This window comes from Lontra canadensis, unplaced genomic scaffold (genome assembly GCF_010015895.1).
Source record: "Lontra canadensis isolate GAN:19392208 unplaced genomic scaffold, GSC_riverotter_1.0 scaffold58, whole genome shotgun sequence".
NCBI classification, from domain to species: domain Eukaryota; kingdom Metazoa; phylum Chordata; class Mammalia; order Carnivora; family Mustelidae; genus Lontra; species Lontra canadensis.
This window is the reverse complement of record NW_022631052.1, coordinates 1,611,659-1,633,557: the sequence shown is the minus strand read 5'-3', so window position 1 is coordinate 1,633,557 and position 21,899 is coordinate 1,611,659. Positions and strand designations below refer to the sequence as shown.

At 50.3% G+C, this 21,899-nt stretch overlaps 1 protein-coding gene across 1 annotated transcript in view; it reads left to right on the top strand.

Moving 5' to 3' along the window:
* The window catches only part of SRRM4 (serine/arginine repetitive matrix 4), a 142,465-nt gene extending 120,815 nt beyond the window's left edge, over nt 1-21,650 (top strand). Inside the window, exons 8-13 of the mRNA XM_032876174.1 lie at nt 82-238; nt 13,324-13,628; nt 17,802-18,005; nt 18,729-18,839; nt 19,436-19,576; nt 21,268-21,650. Coding sequence (XP_032732065.1) covers nt 82-238; nt 13,324-13,628; nt 17,802-18,005; nt 18,729-18,839; nt 19,436-19,576; nt 21,268-21,541 — 1,192 coding nt within the window. The 3' untranslated portion in view covers nt 21,542-21,650. The remainder of the gene's footprint in view (nt 1-81; nt 239-13,323; nt 13,629-17,801; nt 18,006-18,728; nt 18,840-19,435; nt 19,577-21,267) is intronic.
* The last annotated feature ends 249 nt before the right edge of the window (nt 21,651-21,899 follow it).

The following is a 21,899-nucleotide window of genomic DNA, read 5'->3' as shown; positions in this document are numbered from 1 at the left end:
CGATCCTGCGGGCCCCGCAGCCACCCCTCTGCCACACTCCCCTTCCGAAGACTGGCTCATCTCTCTCTCCCGGTGCCCCAGGCACCGCGGCAGGTCCCCCGAGGAAGGGCGGAAGTCCCGCCGAAGGCACTCCCGCCGCTGCTCCAGGACCCTCGGCAAGGCCAGCCCCGAGGCCCGCTCCAGCCACCCGCCCAGCCAGCCCCTCCAGATGCTCGGCCTCCTGTCGGCCAGGGGTGTAGTAAGTATTCCACACGGCCTTCTCGGCCAGCCTCGGCCGTGACACTTGGTGGGGAGGTGGAGACACAAGTTCAGGGCAGTGTACGGCACATTTTAACTCAGTTTTGGGCAAACACCCCACTGGCTTTCGGGCCTCCTTATTGATCAACCAGGTGGTCATTCCCCAGCCTCTGGCAGCACTCGGTTGGGGGGAGGAGGCAAAACGAAAGTGCCCAGGCTTTCTATCGGGGAGCGCTGAAAATACACGCTGGTCTCCAGAGTGACCCTGGCAGGAGTGCATGTGTGAGACCCCGCAGGAGGAAGGAAGAGAGGGGGCTTTGATGTGGCGGAGGCATTCCAGCTTTCCCGTGAAGTCTGCAGCCCAGGTGCCCGCCAGTCTGCAGCGCTGATTCGCTGCTGGGACTTGATTTCACCCAGATAAACACGGCCTGGAATGTGTATGAGCATTTGCCTTCAAGGAGCTCATAGCACTTGAGCTGTGTCCTCTCCTGTGTCCGCACGAGGTCTCAGGGCATTGAGGGCATGGCTGCTCTCCCTGGTCCCTTCCAACAGATGGGACGGAAAAACCAAGACTCAGAGAGGTTACGAATCCGATTTAGCAGCCCCGCATTGAATGGCATCACGTGACGCTCCCTCAGGTCCACAAGGAGGAGCCGGAATGTAATTTCAGACAGTCTGATGCTGGGAACTTACCTGAGCGAGGGATTCAGGGTTGGAGCTGAACTCGGGTCCTGGCTTTGCTACTCCCTGGTCACGTGGCTTCAGGAAAGTCCCTTCCCTCCTTCGAAATTCAGTATTCTCATTGGCAAATTTGCAATAATACCACTTTCATGTGGGATGGTTGGGGACAGCCAATAAGACGAAGTACGCGAAGACCTTTTGTTGATGCTCAAGGGACAGATACACAAATGGGAAGAGATACAATGTTGACAGTTGCAGCTGGCAGGGACCCGTCTTCTCTAGCTATGAGTGAATCTGAGAATTTCAGTGGAGGTGGAAGTGAGGAGAAGCTCGGGGTGCTTGCAGGAAGGTCAAGGAAGGGAAGGCGATGATATACACTAGTTGGGCCTGGTTGACACAAGTTACCACCTGCAGTGCATTTTGGGTAACTCTTCTTTACTATTCGAGGCACCCTGTGCCACCAAGGTCTCATTTTGCCCCAATCCTCTGCCTAGCTGGAACCATCCACAATGTCTTCAGGCCCCCCTTTGTAGAGGTGTCTTGTGGTTACTAAGTATTTTGAAGATGGAAAATGTCAACCTGCCTTTCCCTCTCCACGGATGTCCTATAAAAGGTCTTTCCAGCATGGCAGAGTCTGGAGGCCCAGGGAGTCTTGGCTTGGCTGGACAATTCCTTCTACCCCTCCCGGCCTCAACTTCCTCACCTGGAAAATGGGTTTGATGATCTCATTTATCTCCCAGGGAAATTGTTGCAGAGGTAGAAACTGATGCAAAAATGCCTGTCAGAGGTAGAAGAAGTGAGTCAAAATCACCCAGTCTTTCTGGTCTTGGTGTTTGTGGCGGCCGATCTGGTGGCCCCCACTGACCCTCATTAAAAAGTACCATTGGGAGCAGCTGGCTTGTTTGATCACCTGCCCAGGATGGTTTCCTAACAGCCTGGGTCTATCAAGATGTTGCAAAAGGCTGGATGTTCCTAAAAAAAAAAAAAAAAAAAAAAAAAAAAAGTGGGGTCCTCCCACACCAGCTGGTGAGGAAAAAGATTGGCTGTTGGTTCTTGAAGCCTCAGTGTCTCCCACGGACCCAGTCCCTTTCAGAAGAGCTGAAAGCTCACCTACACTTAGAAGGGGCAGACATTAAGAGCTCACCTAGCTCAATGCCTTGGTTCCAAGAAGAGACTGAAAACCTGAGACTCAGAGAAGAGAAATGACTTCCATGGGCGACGGCAAGTCCAAGTCATTCAAAACATGGGGCTATGATGATGCCGTCAGATCGTGGCTCTGAGCTGCGGAGAGTTACTTAAACCTTTTTGAGTTCCTGTGTCCTCATCTGTTAAAAAAAAAAATGCAGACAGTAAGTCTCTTTCTTCAAAAACCATGCTGTGTGGACAAAAGCAAAGTCCCATTGTAAACGGTTGAGCCCAGTGCTTGGCACAGGGGAAGAATTCAGCAAATATTTGTGAGTATTACGACTACAGCATCCTCGGCGCTGGCTCTACATTTACCAACCGTGGGACCATGAGCAAGTTCCATAAACTTTCTGTGCCTCAGTTTTCTCTGAACCTGCAAAACCAGGGGAGCAATGAGACCTGCCTTGTAGGCGGTGTGGTATGGGCATTCAGTGACTTCATGTAAGTAAAGGTTTTAGATTGCAACACACAAGTGGAGAAACGCTACTTCCTGGTCACTGCTAAGAATAGCAGTGGCAGCAGTAAGAGTAACCATGGAAATAGCTTTGGGGCAGCGACAATGGTTAGCACACTAGTACTTGTGGCAGTAGTCCTAGTAATACTTGTATGGCTCCAGGCCCAGCCTGGTCTGTGCATGACTTGGGGCCAGAGCAAGGGCCCCTCACTTCCTGTGCTTTCAGCTTCCTCCATCCTAAAAAGCAGCTGGCTCGCCCCATCCCACTCATGGTTTTCTGACTTCTGGGGGCATCAGATACCCCCGAGCCTAGCCCTCCATGTGCCCTCCACATTAGACCCTTATTCCTCTTCTCTCCTGCAAAAGGCAGAGATGGACAAAGGTATCGGGTCGGACCCCAAGTTTTCTGAGAGTCCTGGCCCAGGATCTTCCCTTATGCCAACCACCGGGCTCAACAGCAGAGTCACTGCCCCAAAGAATCCATCCCATCACTCATTCAAATCTACCAGTTATCTCCCAAAACATCTATCTGAGGGTCAGATCTCAGGATCTGGTGAATAGAGAACAATCTGTGCCTATAAAAGACAATGCACAACAATTGAGCAGAGACACTGAGATGGGGTGGGAAGTGGCAGGCAGGGAAGGGATCCTAGGGTTAGTGTTAGGTTAGGGCAGAGAAGGCAACAACTCAGAAACTAGTGCTGAGCAAGAGTCAGCCAAAGGAAGCAAGAAACAAAGACTCGAGTTGGGGCTGGAAGCAGAATTCCAGGGCAAGAGTTGGGGGTCTGGGGATAAGCAGGAGCCTGACTGTGGGGGTCTTCTACGCCCTGGCTCCCGCCACACTCCACTGCAGGTATTTCCAATGTACCACTCTTTAAAAAATCAAGGACAGGCACATCACATCAAGGGGGCATATTTGCATAAATGAATATGCAAATTCAGGGTTGTGTCTTATTGAAATCCTAGTTGGTGAGCTAAAGATAACCTGAAGCCCTCTTGTTCAGTCAGAGCCCAAATCCAAATGGAGGGTCCCAAGGAGATGATTTAGGGACCCTTCACAGCCTCATTCATGTTCTTTATCTCCACTCAGCCATCTCTGTTCAAGGCATCAGGGGGACAGAGATGAATAAACGCTCCTCCCGAATTCCGGAGCTCAGTCTGGTAGTCAACAGACGGCTGCACTACAGTGAGATAAGTGTTGTAATTAGGGCTGAGATGGAGTCCGCGAGCACCAGCTCCTCCTTGGTTGTCAAATATTTAAAACCTTGTGTACTAGTTGGTTAATAGACCCTGTCACCACCCTATCCCCAAGTGCCCAGAGCCACCCCCTTCCCTCCCCTGGTACCTCAGGACCTCCTCACAGTTTGGCAACTAGAGTGGTACGGGACCGCCATCAGTACCAAGGGCAGCTACCTTTGGATGAGGCAGTGTCCCCACCCCATCAGCTGCCGGATATCCAGACTACGAACCCTGGTGGCGATGGAAGTAAATACAATGCGGAGCAGGACCATGGAGGAAGGCCAAGACAATGTTGTCTTGGTGCCTGAGAGGGCTCTACAAATAAGGGAACACTTGAGCTAGGCTTTGAAGGATGGGTTTGCCAGATTGAGATGACTCATGCATACAGGGAAGGGAGATACCTCTGTGTACCAGGCACTTTTGTTAGAATGAAGGTGATGCAACTTTAGAAACCATCCCATGCTTTACACAGTTGTTGCTGCTGATGCCATTTTATGCACAAAGCCATTCTCTGAGATAGACGCAATTATTACCACCATTTTTCAGACAGAGAAACGGGCTCACAGAGCTGAAGTGACTTTGGTAGGTGGCTCAGTTGGGAGGAAGGGGAACTGATATGAATCGTGGCTTGTGTCTCAGAAGCTTACTCTGATAACCACAGGGCCAATTAGATGACAGAGATGTTGGTGGCACCAAGGTTTGGCCAAGCCCTTTCCCTGTTGGCATGGGGCACTCTGTCAAGTCTGCCCTCCCTGGAGAGGGAATCTGGAAGAGGGCCGATGACGATGGAAGCTGGACCAAGTTGAGAAGCACAGACGCCTTTTCTCCTCCTTCTACCTCCAACTTGGGCCAAAAAGTTGCCATGTATTCTTTGCCAACAAAAACCTGCAGATGCCATGACAAGAACAGGAAGAAGGGGAGGAAGAAGAAGAGAAAGAAGAGGAAGGAGGAGGAGGAAGAGAGGAGGAAGAAGAGGAAGAGGAAGGAGAGGAACAAGAACAAGAAGGAGAGCATAAAACCTGAGGTCCAAAAAGATTTCCTTGTGAAATCTGTCAACAAGAGGCAGTAGAGTGCAGTGATGAAGTCATGGGCTTTGGGGCCGATCTGTAGACTCTGAGGTTCTTGATGTTTTCTCCCTGGTCAACCCTGGTTAACAACCACCAGTGCCAACTGAGCACCTACTATGTGCCAGATGCGAGGCTGAATTCTTCCTATGCTCCCCCTCATCTGTTTCTTATAATAGCCCTTCAAGGGAGCTTCCACTAATATGCTCATTTTACTGGGCACCTAGAACATGGCGGCCATGTCCTATGGCCTGGAACAATTCCGTGACGAGCACCTAAGTGAAATGGAGAAGTTAGGATCCAAACCCAGAAAGTCTGCCCCCAGAGTCCATGTGCTTAATGACATGACTCCCCTTGTGTCATTTCACTTCCCTGGGCCTCAGTGTCCCCATCCATACTTTGGGCTAAAAATCATACCTGCTTCATAGGGTGGTTATGAGGATGGATAGAGTTGGGGGATCAATTCATTTAAGGAATATGCATTCAGCACCTGCTGTGTGCCAGGCACTGTTCCAGGCACCGGGGTGAACAAGTGTTTGCAGTGAACAAGAAGGACAAGGATCCTACCCAAGGATCCCAGCTGATCCTGCAGCTTCAGTTCTGTGTGAGAAACTTAGCCCAGTGCTTAGGACATAACTAACACTCAATATGCAGTCGTTGCTGACGTTATTTGTCATCAGTGGTTTTATTAAGCTTGTTCCTCATAAACCCAGATGTGATGTTTTCGAAATATCTCTGGGTTCAAAAGCTTAATCGTGTCCACAATCTGAGGTGAATTCCAGAGCAAGCATAGGAGAAAGGCAGGATGGAGGTATGCACCCCATTTTGCAGACAGGGGAAGGCATATGGTGGCCCTGGCCTTCAGACCCCTGACCCAGGCTCTCACACATTCTGCAAAAGCCTTTTAGCCCTCGCTCACCCAAGAGACTCAAACACGCCACACCATTCACTGCAGTTTTGAAAAGAGAGACCAGAATGCAGAGGAAAGGCAGTATGAGACAGGGACTTAGGGGAACCTGTTGTGGTTGTTGGGTTTTTTTCATGGAAAGTGGCATAGCATTGTCAACTTTTACTTTTACCGCATCTGTTCAGAATAAAAGGAAACCGCCATGTTCTATCACGAAAGTGACATCTTACCACTGGAAGAAGTAGTACTGACATGGCCTCCAAAGAAAGGATGAGCCCTTAAATCAAATGCATTTGGCTGGATGAAAAACTCATTACACTGAACTTAATTTTTCTCCATTTCAATTTGGGCTGGTGTAAAATTTGTCTGACTGGATCCATATGGAGATTTTTAGGAACCGGTGGGCTGAGGGCCCCCGAAGCTGCCATTTTCCCTCAGTTTCCTGCCTATGATTAGGAGGGGAAGAGACAGAGGAGGCCGGCCACTTCCTCGGGCCCAAGGTCAATTGCAGTGCACTGCCCCATGGGATCGCCCCAGCCCTGAAGGACTGTGTCATCTTGCTGTGTCCCCACATCCCACCTCCTCTCACCCAGACTCGCAGAGGTCAACAAACCCATTCTTTTTTCTGTCTTCCTAATGAGTGAACAAAGGAAGATGAACAACATCAAGGAAGATAAACTTAATGTCTTTGTGGAACAAAAGGATTTTTTTTCTTTTTTAAGGAATAACCAGAACCCTCTAGCTAAAAGCTCTGCCACGCAACTCTATATTCACATGAGAATTTCCAATCCCCCATATGGCAGGGAGGGGAAAAGAAATTTATAGCCATTTCTCTCCATGGGGCCATTTGAAGCTCAGTAAATGACTTGTTCAGTTTAATTGGAATTCTCTTCTTGATTGTATTTTTGTAACCTATTAGGCCGTGCTGCCTCTTGATCTCAAAATTCAGCTGAAATTAAATTTTGAAGTGTAAGTGAGAGGTTGCCTTTTTTCCCCGTTCTTGATTAAATAATGATTTGAAACAAAAACAATAAATAACAGTGCCAGCTTCCCTGGAGGGCTGAGAGAGACTCCCAGTGAAATGCCAGGAGCCAGAGTTTGTGGTGGGGGGATTTAATTACTTATTAGAACCCAAGTGTTAACATTGAGTATATTAAGAAACAAGGAGATGAGTCAACTTACGATTTCAAGAGAAAAAAAAAAAAATCGGAGCTTCACGTTGTAGGGGGCCATGGGACTAAAGGGGAAATGCTTGTTTGCTTTCTTTCAATGGCCATGAGTTTGTGAAATAGTTTGTCCTTAGAGGGAAAAAAAATCTGAGATTGGCAATCCTGATCCAGAAGGGAAGACCTTGTCATAGCCTCTGGTTCTGGATGTGGTTTAATGGCTCTGGTCTCCTGGTTCCTTCCATTGGCCAAAGTCCAAGAGGCATGAAAAGGATCAAGCTGGGGAAGATGGAGCATCCATTTTCATCGCTCTGGAAGGGAGAGATGGGACATCCAGGAGGCACTGTGTTTGTGGTTCCTTTGGGGTGGTCAGGGTCGTGGCAAACATTTAGAACAGAGGGTCACAAACTCAGAGGTCTCGGGGGCCTGGCAGTTAATAGAAGCAACTGGGATCACGTGGGGCTGGGCACCAGAAAAGCCTAAAACAGGCGGCTGAGGTTCTCTGGAGCCAATGATGAGCAGCAAGGATGTGGACCCAGCGCTGTCAGACCTTCAGCACAGACTAGAAATAGAGCTGTTATGTGAAACCGCCCCATTCTGCAATGTTGGCAGTTAACTCAAATTTACTGTCAAGTGGGCTATGTACCTGGGTACATATCTACTAAGTGGGCTAAAGAAAAGGTAGCTGAGACAAAACATAACTTGACCTGTCAGTTTTCCAGTGGTAATCTGGGGGCTGAAGCAGACACTGTTCAATTATATCCCTTCATCCTCTCTGCTTCAGGACACATGGCCAACCTCCAGCTTCCGGAAGATGCTCTCTGGCCAGCAAAGGCTGCTTTGGTTGGGCACGTGGCAGTATGAGCACCCTAGAGAACTGACACCCACTGGGTGCAGCCTCCAACCTATGAGTGGTGGGGCATTGGCGTATAAATACCCCAGCTCCCTCCTTGGTAGGGTCAGTTCCTCACTGGCTCCCAGAGTGTCCTCCGGCTGCCCTCCGTGGTAGCTGGTTTGATAACGTGTCTTTCATTGGCTTTTCTTCTTCCTCATCTCATTTCCCCTCTCCCCTACAGAAGTTCCTTGTCCTCTCAAATCAACTACTAGCATTCAAATTCCTGTCTTGATTTTGGGGATAAACCATATTAAGACAGATGTTTTTTTGTTTTTTCCGCTTGGTAATTAAGCAGATATTACAGTGGCTGAGTTTTTATGCCAAGCTCCACAGGTAGGCCTTTGTGAAGACAGGGGAAGAAGGATAAGGCTGATATGGAGGAAGGAGCCACAGTATACCAAAGAAGAGTTTCCTGGTATGAGGGTTCCAGGTCTTAAACAGGGGCACCAGGTATCATGATTACTGGACATTGGTACTGGACAACAGTGGGTCTAGAATGACTCCTCCTATCAAGTATCTTGAGCACTGTTTTCAGCCTAGCTAGGAGGACAGGGGCAAAGGTCAGTTAATGGTTAGAAGAGAAATTCCCAGCAGATGAAGAATTCTTGAAAGATGAATTTTGAGAGGGCTGTTAATCTAAATGAGGAGCAAGTAGGAGCCACATTGTCATGTCACTGAGTGGACAACTGTTGGTATGTTAGTGAGTGAGTGAGTACTTGTCTAGAAAGGACAAAAACACAGAGGCCTCTGTTGTCTGCCTATCATGAAGGTCTCCTTTGCATTATCATGGCTGTCACACACCCCCAACGCACACACACGCACACACATACTCACACACTCACACATACTCACACACTCACGCAAACACACACACGCATTCGATCTCTGGCTCCCCTCAATACCTTTCCTCCCCTTTGCTCTGGAGAAGATGGAGTCTGAAACGAAAAGGCCATCAACTATCTAGATTTGTCTGGCCAGAGGGAGCATCTTTTTCTCGCTCCTGACCTAGAAGGAGCACCTTTTTATAATCTGAACGAAGTACAGGCTAACGGCCCTGTTGTGTGCAAATAAATGGCCAGCCCCAGCCTATTTTTTAAGCTGACCTCCCAGGGTAGTAGAGGGTGGAAGGAAAGTAAGGAGACCAAGCATAGCCTGTCTCATCTGGAAGTCTTCTCAGATCTGGAGCTTCTCAGCTCAGCCTGGAACTTAAGCTGTCGAGAATGTATAGAAACAGCCTCTGGGTGCTTTCTCTGAGGATGCTGGGTCTGAGGTGGGCCGGGAAGGAGAGGAAGAACAGACTGTATTCCTTCTCTCTGCCACAGGCCTGGAACTCAGTTCTAAAGGTTATCTCTTGATCACACAGACAGCCCTGAGCTGGTCTTGAGACAGTAGCCTTCAGCCAAGAATCCACCTAGTTTTTTAGAACTATTTTGAATATGATGGGGGCCAGTCCCTCCTTCAAAACCTATCAAATTCCCAAAGTTGGCAGTTACCTGGCTGGGCCTCACCAGGATGTAGCCACTCAGCCATCTTCACCACTGAATCAAGCTAGGATGGGCCCAGGCTTCCCAGCTCAGGCTGTGTTCATGTAGCCAGATTTAGTGAGCACTTACTCTGTGCCAGGCACTGCTGGTTACTTGGGTACAGTACTGAACTGGTCATGTGTGGCCTCTGCCTTCTACAAATTCCCATTCAGATGGAGAGATAGGCAGTAAAACAAGCAATTAGCCCACTGAGTAACAGTACTGTGGCACATAGAAGCCACTCTTTCTTTCTTTTTTTTAAACTTTAATTTCTTTTTTTTTTAAATATTTTATTTATTTGACAGACACAGTGAGAGAAGGAACACAAGCAGGGGGAGTGGGAAAGGGAGAAGCAGGCTTCCTGCTGAGCAGAGAGCCCAATGTGGGGCTCAATCCCAGGATCCTGAGATCATGACCTGAGCCAAAGGCAGAGGCTTAACTCACTGAGCCACCCAGGCACCCCAGAAGCCATTCATTTTTGAAAGAGTAAATGAATAAAAAATCGAATGAATGAATGAGTGAGTGGTGGAGTGTTGTGCCATCCTGACCTGGGGGATTAGAGAAGGCTTTCTAGAGGACGTGATATGTAACCTGGAGGATGTATAAATTTAGCCATATGAAATAGAGTAATGGGGAAGAATGTTCTAGGCAGAGGAAATGGCATGTGCAAATGGCCTGGGGTTGGGAGAGCGAGATGTGGCAGCAGAACCAAGAAAATTCCAAGTTATCAGCTTAGGTTATGGGGCCACAGTGGGGGTATGTGGAAGAGAGGAGACCTGTCAGATACTCTGGGTTGGACTGTAAAGGATATTGTCAACCATGTTGAGGAATTTATATTCATCCAAAGAAATGGGAGTTCTAAATAAGCAGGAGATGTTGGTATTTTTAGGCATGAGGTTCAACCCAATGAGAACATTTCAGAGGACCTTTATCTCTGTTTTCTGGAAAGGATGGAAAAGCTTGGTACAACTCTCAGTTCTAATTATACAAGTTACATGTGGATAATGGTCACAGTCAAGGCGAGGCGTGCTGAAAGTGTGTCTGTGATCTCAGGCTGTAGGGATGAGAGGGCAAACAGGGCAAAGTTCCCTCTGTATCTACTAGCCTGGAAGGGCCTCACACTCATGAAATCCTTGCCCATGGGGACCCATGACGCACTGGGGCAAATGCTTTGAAATCGGTAGTCAGGGCTGGGAACAAGTTAGGGCTGGAAGGCCACCCTGGATGCTGCCAAGTAGCGAGTCGGTTATGGATGGATAACGGAAGCCGTTACACCCACAGGCCCCTTCGTTAGACTGATCTTCCAGCCTGGCTCCCTCCAAAAAGGGCTTGCCTGATTCATTTGTGATACACCGGCCACCAAACCTTCACCATCCCCGGAGCAAAGATTGTCTGTGCTCATCCCTGGGCCAAGGCCCAGTCCGAGAGCCCATCAGACCCTGTGATGCTTTCTTGTTCCTGACAGAGGTGGTAGAAATACACATGTTGCCACTGGACTCCCAGAGTGGGGGAAGATACCGCATCCATACTGCAGATGGGAAGACAAAAAGGAGGAGCTGAATGGAAACAGGGTCTTTGCATTGTTTTTAAAGAAGTCTCACTCAAAAAGACTCCACCTGAGGAATCTTCTTTTGAGGTCCCTTGTCCCAAAGCAAAGCTTGCCAGGTCACCAGGCAGAGGAAGTGGCTGCGTGCTGAGTAGAACTTGGTAAAGCTGGACCATCAACTTGTCCGTGTGCAGAGCCTCCTGGGAGAATCCACAAAGGACATTCCACCTCCCCGGTCTGGAAGCTGACATCCTGAGCTGCCAGAGTTTGCTGTTTTCCTCGTAGCTCTGGTGTCGCTGTGTCTTGCCCTCATGACCAATTGCTACGAAGGCAGAAATGGTTCCTTAGGAAGGCCCCAGAGTCCCACTCATTTATGCCCAAGGTACAAGGGATAAGGGGGGGTAAGGAAGCAGACTTTTGATGGTGAGACCTCACTAACATGCACGGGGCCCAGGGCAAGAGTAGAGAAGATACGTCTCAATGTTTATAAATCAAGCCAGCAAACCTAAACATGGTATGTTCTCCTGTCTTGGCAAAGACACCTTGAAAATGATCTGGAAAGTCAGGTTTGATTTTAGAATCTCACATCCCTCGGAGCAGACAGCCACATCATGGCAGTGTGGTGGTGGTTGGGTTGGAGGGGGGACCCTTCCTCAAGGCCACAGCCCCTCTCTTTCTCCTCTTACCACTTGCACCAACCAACACCATGGGCCTCCCACACGTGCACGTGGATGCCTCAGCCTGAACATCGAAGCTGGGTCCTCATGGCCACCCTTGGACCTGAGAGTGTGCACACCTGAAGCCTGGTGTGTCCCCAGGAGCACAGATCCACGGATGAGCCGGCAGAGACCCTGGAAGGGGGCTCAGAGGCCATTTAAACAGAGAACTCTGGGATCTCAGAGACCCATAAGGTGGTCTCAGGGAAAGTGGTTTCCAGGCAGCGTCCTCCGGGCCCCACAGATTTCTTGCCGCATGAGGATGGTTATCGCCGGAGGAGGCCCAGGGCAGGAATCCCTCTTGCCCGTGGCTAAATAAGCACAGTACTGTTGGCAGGGACCACGGTGACCTCACAGCCGTGACACTGCTCTGAATGTTTAAAGAGAACCATCCATCGTGCTTCTGAATACACCACTGCCTTCCCAAGGGCTTGCTCACCTTCCGTTCCTCCTACATCTGTCCCAGATCAGACCTCCCCATTCCCACTCGCCCCAGATGTCCCAGCCCCTCCCCACGCCCTCTGTCCCAAGCACATCCTCGCGATCTTGACACCTCCAGGGAGGCGAGCTCTAGCCCCCACCGCATTTTCAGCCAGGGTTCCTTGATCCAACTCGGGCACCAAGGGACTCACGAGGTTAGTGTTGATGGCTTGAGGTCCCCTTGCTGAGAAAACCAAACAGAACTGATGCCTCGCCTGGTAGGAACACTGAAAAACCAAAACTCAAAGCTCAGGGCCAAGTGTGAGGGTGTGCGGAAAGGTGTGTGTTTTTTCTTGTCATTTTCGACTCTAATGATGGACTCACGTTGCCCGCTCTTCCCTTTCTCTTACACCTTACCTACCTACTAAAGGAGGAGCTCTTGCTTGGTAAGTGGATATAATCCGCAAAGACATGAGAGAATTTATTAGAAGCCACTCGAGAGCCTTAGCTACCTTCTCCAGGGGGAAAAGGACACACACAAATATCCATAGAGAGCTTTTTTTTCGTTTGTTTTCAGTCAGACGATTTGACTTCCATTTTTTTTTGTCCCCCTTTCTTTTCCCCTTTAGTTGAAAACTACTAAAATGTCATTTTGTGACCTTGACTTTATATTTAAAAAAAAAAAACTCTCTTTATTTCATTTCTTTTCCCCATGCGATATTTGTTTAGGGTTCTATTCAGGGAACTTTTTCTTTAAAAAAAAAAAAAAAAGTCAAATTCGTTGAGGATTTGGTTGAAGCTTAAAATTTTGGCTTTATCTCTCTTTTTTTTTAAGTTAAAAGATACATGTTTTTCATGCCCATTGTCCCATTTCTTTTCCCCTCCCCCTTCCTTTATTTTTATTATTGTTTTAGGTTAAGGGTGTGACACACCCCCCTTTCGATTAAGTTGTCACTTTTGTTTGAGTTGACTCATTAGAAATTAAATTTTGTATAATTTCCTTTTTCTTTGGTTTAATCTGGATCGCATGCTTTTTCTCTGCATGATACCTAAATCTTCCAGTTATTCTAGCAGGGGGTAAAAAAAAAATATCTCCTTTCTGTGGAATTCTTTCAGGAATTTGTGCTTTTGTTTTTTTTTTTTTTTGGCGTCTCTCTTTCCTCTTCTCTCTCTCTCTCTCTCTCTTTCCTTTCGTTACAGTGCATCATGACGGTAAACATTTCTTGGTTATTTAGACACACAGCACAGACCCAGCAATCAGCAGTGTCCAACGGGTGTTTTTGCTTTCAGATCACTGGGTCGGGGTCTGCAGCTGACCTCTTTACCAAAACAGCCAGCCCGCTCACCACCTCCCGAGGACGCTCCCAGGAGTATGACTCAGGCAATGACACTTCTTCACCGCCCTCCACGCAAATCAGCTCAGCCAGGTCCCGAGGTCAAGAGAAGGGGAGCCCCAGTGGGGGCCTCACCAAGAGCCAGGAGCTCCACTGTGGCAACACCTCGGATTCAGGGAACTCCTTCACCACCTCCTCACCCCAGAACAAGGGTGCCACTTTGGAGAATCTCTCCCCCACCAGCAGGGGCAGAGAGTCAAGGTCAGTGTACCTGGGCTAGAGGAGGTGGGGGGGGGGCTGTCTTAGCTCTACCATCTTAGTCTCTCACCTTAGCCCTGTACCCACCCACTTCCCACCTGGAACCCAGGAGGCTTTGATTTACAAGAGAGAGAAAACCCAAAGTGGCATAATTTGGGGGATTAAAAAAAAAATCCAAGGGTGTCAGCTTTAGGTACAGCTGGATCCAGGCTCAAAAATACATCATTGAGAATCTGCCTTCTCCATTCCATCTCCTATCTCTGCTTCCCTCTCTATTGGCTTCATTCTCAAGCAGACCCTCCCAAAACATGAGCACATAGGCCAACAGCATTCACACATGCTAACCTTTCTATCCGTTCAGTCAGCCAGTGGAAGGAGGATGCCCCTTTCCCCAAAATTGCAGCAAAATACCAGGGTGGAGTCTCGTGGTTTATTCTTGGCCCATCTGGGGTCATTTGCCCACCCTTGGGCCAATCACTGTGGCCCAGGAGATGTTGTGCTCTTGGCAACAATTTGTCACACGCTACTCAAGGTTTATGAGTAGCCTTCCTGCGTACACAAAACTTGGGGGGAAGTCCGGTTCTCTGAAGGAAAAGTCAGGGTACTGATATCAGGAAGGACGGAGATGGGCAGGCAAAAACAAATGCCCGTTTTACCAGTAATCTCAGGAGAAAGTCGTAACATTGAATTCCTTTAAAGTTGCTGTCATATAAAAACATTCAAATGCATTGAAACCTTGTGTCCACACAAAAGCCTGCTCCTGGATGTTTGCAGCAGCTTTGTTCATAATTGCCCAGACTTAGAACCACCTCCGACATCCTTCAGCAGGTGAATAAACTGCAGTACACGTAGAAGAGGGGAATACTATTCAGCACTAAAAAGAAATGAGCCGTCGAGCCATGAAAAGACATGGCTGAAATTTAAATGAGTGAAAGAAACCAGCCTGAAGGCTACATACGGTACGAGTCCAACTCTGTGACATTGTGGAAAAGGCAGAACTAAGGAGACAGCAAGCAGATTCGCGGGTAGAGAGACGCAGAGAGGGCAGTGGGTAGAGGGGATTGAGGAGGACGCTGCGAGGGTGGGTACGTAGTTTCCATATGTCAAAACCCACTGGGCTCAGAGGAATGAGTGGCTAATGGAAACCACGGACTCCTGGGCAGTGATGTGTCACTGATGGTAACAAACGTTTCCCTCTCATGTGAGATGTGGAGAGTAGGACAGAGGAGGACAGAGGGTTCCCATACACTGCAGCATGTGCGTGTGTGTGCGCGCGTGTATCTTCACCCACTGGTCGGATGCAGTTTTCCTGCAGAGAACCTTCCATGCAGTGGCTGACGAGCCAGTTGTAAACTCTCCTTCATTACCCCCTTACCCTCTCATTCAAAGAATCACAGCAAAATGCTAAGCGCTGAGGATAATGTCACAATTACAGCAAGTAGAAATCACTGATCATTGATTCCGATCATTCATTCGGCTACTTGTCCCTCCCCTGGTTATCAGGCACCTCCTAGAAGCCAACCACTCAGCCTGGTGCTGGAGAAATGAAAATGGCACCGTCCTTTTCCTGAGGAGCATATAAGGAGGCAGATGCAGGGGGTGGGGCGGGGCGTGCGTGGAGGGTGGAAGAGATTTGCTGGTGCCTTCCACTGTGCTAACAGTGGGGTCTTCTTTCTTTTTGGGGGTGGGAGTCTGCTTTTTCCAAAGTGGCCACAATGTCAGAATGATAAGCAAAGCCTTAGCAGAGAAACAGTTAATGGCTTCTTCAAGGACAGAGCGCCCTTTGTCCCCAACACATAGCCCATTTCAGTTCTGGACAAACAGCCTGGCATCCACACGGAGCCTCTGGTTTGCCTGCCCTGGCACGTGCCCGGCCTTGGTTCACACCCAAGCCTGCCTGGGAGCCCAGGGCTGGGTCAGAGCAAATGTCAGCGTCTCCCAGAACAGGCAGTGATATTCCCAGATGAGACAGGGAAGACAGGTGTCTACGTACATTCTCTAGGGCAGAAAATGACAAAAACAACAAAAAGAGCCAGGAAAGCAACAGTAATAACAACTGATGATAATAATGCCTGCTGGTATGTGCCGAGCCCTGACTATAGGCTAGGTGCCATGCCTTCCTTAATCCTCATAGAACCTTTATGGTAAGTATTACCAGAGACCTCTCTGTAGCTGGTGGGGAAACTGAGACTCAGAGTAGTTAAGAAACTCAGGATCAGGGGTGCCTGGGTGGCTCAGTTGTTGAGTGTCTGCCTTCAGCTCGGGTCATGATCCCAGGGTTCTGGGATCGAGCTCCACATTGGGCTCTCTGCTCAGCGGGAGGCCCGCTTCTCCCTCTCCCATTCCCCCTGCTTGTGTTCCCTCTCTCACCGCATCTCTCTCTCTGTTGAATAAATAAAATCTTAAAAAAACAAAAACAAGCAAACAAAAAAACACACCACCCTCAGGATCAGAAGGGCCAACGCCAGGATTCAGACACAGACCTGTCACGGCACTGAAGCTACAGCCTGAGTGGCATTTGGCGGTTCCCTGCTTCATCTGATCTCTACGGACAGCCAGATTAAATCATTTAGACCCAGCCTTTCATTTTGAAATATAAATGATCTCTAAATTCATGACTATTTATGTCATGTCAGCAGTGAGCAGAGGGCTGAATGGCAGAGACACCATCAGCTCTAAATCCAGGGAAACTTCGACAGTGAAGGTGGGGGACTGGTGGGGTGACAGGGGCATGGGCTTTGAAGCGGGACAGATCAGGGTTTGAGACTCTGGGTGGCCTTGAAGTAACTAACGGTTCTGTGTCTTCCCTGTAAATTGAGGAGAATGGTGCCAGTCTCCTAAGTATTGGTGGGAGGACCATACAAGACGATGCTTGTGAAGCCCCCAGGAAACTAAGAGCCTCAAAGGTTTATTTCAGAGCTATGTTTTCATTACCTAGGACAGATGTATCGGGCTCTGTCTGAGGTGCTGGGATAGAGTATCCAGAGACATGAGTCCTCTCCCCCAAGTAGTTCAGTGACTGGGGGAGGAAGAGGCAACTGTAAGACCAAGTGAGTCCTTCTAGGGACAGGGGATGCATAGAGGCTGGGGGCTGTGGTAACACAGTGAGGGTCACCCAGCTAGATTCAGGGACATGTCAAGGAAGGCCTCCCAGAAAAGGTGAGGTCAAACTAAAGCCTGAAGCATGAGTAGTTACTGTCAGGTGAGGAGGGGAGGGGAGGGAAGAGGGTTCCAGCCAGTGGGAACGTTCTAAGGCCTGGAGACAGGGAAGGAACAGGGATATTCCAGGAAGAACAAGTAGTCCATTATGACTGGTGTCAAAAAAGGAAAATGCCAAGAGCTGAGATTAGAGGGGTGTGCAGGGGCCAGATCGTCATGAGCCCCTGCACACCATATAAACGTGATCTGGCCCAAACCAAAGGAACGTGCCCTTACTGAGAACCCAATAGAAGCTTTGCATGGCCCCAGGCAGGGGGGAACACAGAAGACCGGAACCTGTCTTTGGGTGATTTTGAGCAAGCCTTCACTCTTCTGAGTCTCAATTCCCCCATCTGCAAAATGGGCTACATCAGAGTTTCCCAAATTTAAACCACCTGTATGGCCCTTTCTTGATTTTAGCCCTATCCCTGTACTACTGGTGCCCTTCCTTTAATAAACTCATTTTTTAATATAAGGAAATTTATATTAAAACTCATCCTAAATAGAAAGCACCTGCAAAATACATGATTTACATATGAAAATACATAAAGACAGTGTATTTAATTCTGGTTAGCAACAGCTGCCTTCCCAAGGTGCCAAGTCTGGGAGATTGCCCATGTTACAGAGATGGTGGAAACGCAGTAGTACCCAACCAGGGGTTTTTCATTAATCAGAAGGACCAGAAAAGACTCAAAGGGAGTAAGTCTCTATGTGATTTGGTGTAATTTACCATTATGCCTACACCCACTGACCTAAAATGCTGTGAAGTGCCCCCCGTAGGATGCGTTCCCCTCTGTCCCTATTCCTCTGACACCTGTGGCCTGGAATGTTCCCAGAGGCAGTAAGATGGGAGCAGGTGGAAAGGGGTTTCTGAGAGTACCACAGCCTTGGCGAAGGTAGGGAGAAGAGTATCAGCTCCAGATGCCTCCAGACAAGCAGGCAGGCCATTGCTAACTGGCGTTCTCCCCATATCTGCAGAAGATTTCAGTCGCCGTGTCTGGAGTGTGCAGAGGTGAAAAAGTCCAGCCTGGTCCCATCTACAGCCCGGAGCTCCCCCATGAGAGGGTGCTCCCGCAGCCCCTCCTATGCCAGCACCCGCTCTTCCAGCCACTCCTCCCGATCCCCAAACCCCAGGGCCTCCCCCAGGTACACCCGAAGCCGGTCCACCTCATCCAGAAAAAGGTGAGTGCCATTTTGACCTCATTCTGCAGCACTTTCCTCCTTAGGGAACTAGTTACGGGAACTGGAGATGTCCTTTGGCCCTTGGGGGAAAGGAGTCGTACAGACTTGAGTTTGAAGGCCCGCTACACCCATTCCTAGCTGGTGGCCCTGGGCCTCAGATAACCTCTCCAAGCCTCAGTTTCCTTATCTGCACAGTGAAAACATTCCCCTCTCTGTGCCTCGCTTTCCCCATCTGTGGAATGGGATCGATAATAGTACCTAATGCTAGGATGTGTTGAGGATTCAGTGAGGTTATGCACACAAAGCTAGTTCAGTGTCTGACACGTAATAAAATACTTACCTAACATTTCCTGTGTGCTGCCTATGGAAGGTGTGTGACTGACCCTAATTTACTCATTTACAACTCTACAGGGTAAGTACAATTATTTACTCCCATTTTATAGATGAGAAAACCAGGCCCAAGAAGTGGAATCACCTGTTCAAGGTAACACAGCTAATAAGTGGCCTTAGATGGAAGGAACTCAGTAAAAAGAAGTTGTCCAAATTATTATTAATCCCCATAAAGAGAGGGAATTTCATTCTCAGGAAAGGGCCAGATTCCTCAGCCTGGCATCCAGAAAGAGAAGGTCTCCCTCAAGGGACCAGCTGAATATAGACCTACACATCCGGGACAACCCTGGCTAAGCCCAGCAGGCCCCTCAGGGACTGTTTACTCTCCCGAAGGTCCTACTCGCGCTCTTCCAGCTACTCCTCCAAGTCCGGCAAGAGGAGCCCACCCGGCAGAAGCTCCCGCTCGCGCCGCAGCCCCAGCTACTCGAGGTACAGCCCCAGCAGGTACGGCCCCGCCCCCAAACAGGCCCCGCCTCCCCGGCCCCCTGCTGCGGGTTCCTACAGTGTTGCAGGCGTAGGGGTGGGGAGACGACCCAGCATCCTTGTAGTTTTCTGTCTCCGCTGGAGTGAATATGTTTGGGGCCCCCAAACATATCCTTGAGCCCTAATATACCTCCCCCCCGTAATGTGCAGCCAGCCCACCCCAGAATTCCCAACCCCCGCCCTCAACCTCTTCACACACCTAGTACTACTCTCCATCCCCATACTCAGAGCGCCCAGATCTCACGCATGCATCCTCTTTTTTTTTCTTTACTCCAAAAGGGTAACACCGGGGCCCTCTTGACGTTCACATCCTCACCCCGCAGCATCCGCACCCCTGTAATGCCCACCCTCGAAGACTCACCCCAGGCACACGTCTGCCCTCCCCACAGTACTGAACCACAGCCCTGTCCTCTTCCCTCCCGCATTCCCTGGGGCCCCGGGAGGAAACTTGCCGTTTCCAAGTGGGATGCGGGGCACAGGTGAGAGGAAGTGAGTGCCCCTGGCTCATGCCGGAAAGCCAGCCCCAGCTCCCCATAATCCCTGCCCCATCCCTTCAGGGAGCGGGACCCCAAGTACAACGAGAAGGAGTCGCAGCAGCGGGAGCGGGAGCGAGCGCGTCGGAGACGGCGGTCCTACTCGCCCATGCGGAAGCGCCGGAGAGACTCCCCGAGCCACCTGGAGGCGCGGAGGATAACCAGGTGAGGCCAAGAGGGCCGGGGGTGCCCAGGTTCACCCTCACTCACACCCCTCCCACCCACTGAGGCCCCGGGTTCTCCCCGTGTCCCCTTGGAGCTGGATTTCAGGATTGTGGGAGCTCAGACAATGTGGGCCCTGCTGCAGGTGGGGGCTCGGGGGCAGGGCTAGGATGGGTGCCTGGGACAAGAGTGGGGCCGGCCTGAGGAATCCTGTAAGCTCAGGGTATGTGGCCCCGGTCTGGGGAGGGGTCTGGGAAGTCGGAAGTCGCGTCCAGGCAAGGGGATGGGGCCAAAGCAGTGGGGCGGGGCCTTTGCCTGGGCATGGAGCCGGCCAGTGGAGACAGATTGCTCAGACCTACAAGTCCGCTTTAATAGCCCCTGATCACGCCTTGCACCAAGTGTTGGGGGGAAGGGGCAAGAAGGATCGTTTAGATGCCAAAGGGACTTAGAGGTAGCCCTGGTTGGTGAGGCAGAGAGCACTGTTCCTGGAGTAGAATCCCGGCTGTGCCACTTTCCAGGTAAGCTGGGAAAGTCTCTCCACCTCCCAGATCCTCAGTTCTCACCCATGTAATATCGAAGGAAATAACTCCCAGGAGTGTCATGACGATGAAATGCACGGGGGAAACTGGGAACCCACTTTGTAAACTGAAATGCAGAACACTAGAACCCTCAGGATGCCCTTGTTACGGACTGGATGGTCAGACTAGGTGGATAAGGTTTCCTACAACAGGTAAGGTCTTAGATGGAAAAGCCCTAGAAAAGAAGCCTGAGGTCTGAGTGGACACATATTTCTCAGGCCTTGAAAGCAGGAAAAATGGCTGAGTCCTGCTCCAAAATTGGCTCCTGACAATCAGTTGGGCTCTTCCTTCTGGCCTCCAAGGGTCAGCCACTCCATCCAGAGACTCACAGGACTGGGGCTGGGGTGCCCTCCTGGCTGCCTACTGCCTCCTCCCTAGAGATGACCTGGAGGAGGAAAAAGCACTTGTGCCCCAGACAATGAGATAGGGGTCATAGCAGCACCTTCTCAGATATCCCACAGAACACCCTGGCACACAGAAGTCCTAACCCACTGCATTGACCAGAGGTGTCCTTCGGGTTGATTCTGAGGAAGGCTGAGCTAAAGTGGCATTTCTAAAAGGCTCTCGTTTCCTTAGTCAACCTCAAATAGTCCATCTTGATGAACCTGCTCAGTGTTTCCCAAACTTTTGTCACGCAGCAGCATCTGAGCACTTTTGACTTGTCTGTTTAGTAAGTGTACTGTAGTTTACTTCATTTTCTTTAAATAGATATGCTCTTTCTTAGAAGTCCATACCTTTAATTCAAAAGGAATACACCACAGTATACTATATGGAAAATCAGCCTGTTTACCATAAATAGAAGGTTCTAATAAAAGTAAAAATAGCAAAACAAAACTGCAATTAAAGTCTAGATGTAGATCCTGTTGCCAGCTGGAGGCCCCAAGCCCCAGGCTTGCTTTGTTAAGAAGTGAGATCGGTGACTTCCCCAGACACCAGCACGAGGCTGAGACCGTCCAGGGGACAGTCACAGGGCAGGACGAGGAGCATAAAAGGAGGGTTCCCCCAAGGGCCTGGGAAGTGGAAGGATCCCACTTTCCCCAGGGAGCCGGCAGGCGCTCTCTGGCCTGAGGCTGGGCGGAGTCTGGTCCTCCAGCGCCCCCTGTCTGCTCTCCGCAGTGCCCGGAAGCGCCCCATCCCCTACTACCGGCCCAGCCCCTCTTCGTCCAGCAGCCTCGGCAGCACCTCCTCCTGGTACAGCAGCAGCAGCAGCCGCTCGGCCAGCCGCAGCTACTCCCGGAGCCGGAGCCGCAGCCACAGCCGGACCCGCAGCCGCAGTCGCAGCCGGACCCGCACAAGCAGCAGCTCCAGCTCCCGCAGCCCCAGCCTGGGCTCCCGGAGCCGGAGCCGCAGCTACAGCTCAGCGGAAAGCTACTCCAGCACGAGGCGCTAAGCAAGAGCCCTCCCCTGAGTCGGCTGCCGGCAGGAGGGCCCCCTGCACTCTGCCAGCCTGTCCCCCTCCCTGCCCACCCTGCCTTCTCCTCGGTGATGGACCTTGAGGGCTCCTGGACCCTGTTCTTCCTGCTCTCCTGGGGAGGAAGAAAAGAGGGTACGGGGCCTTCAGCCTCTATGTCAAGCTGCTAGGAGCTGCCGCCAGCACCACCCTGGGGCTCAGTTCGGGCCTGGGCGTACAGAGAGAACCACCCTCTGTTGGCACCAAAACCCTCAAGGTTTTGTAAGAAGCAACGGGCCTGTGACTCCAGTGTGTGGCCCTGGCCAGGAAAAGAGTTCTGCGCACCCACTGCTCACAG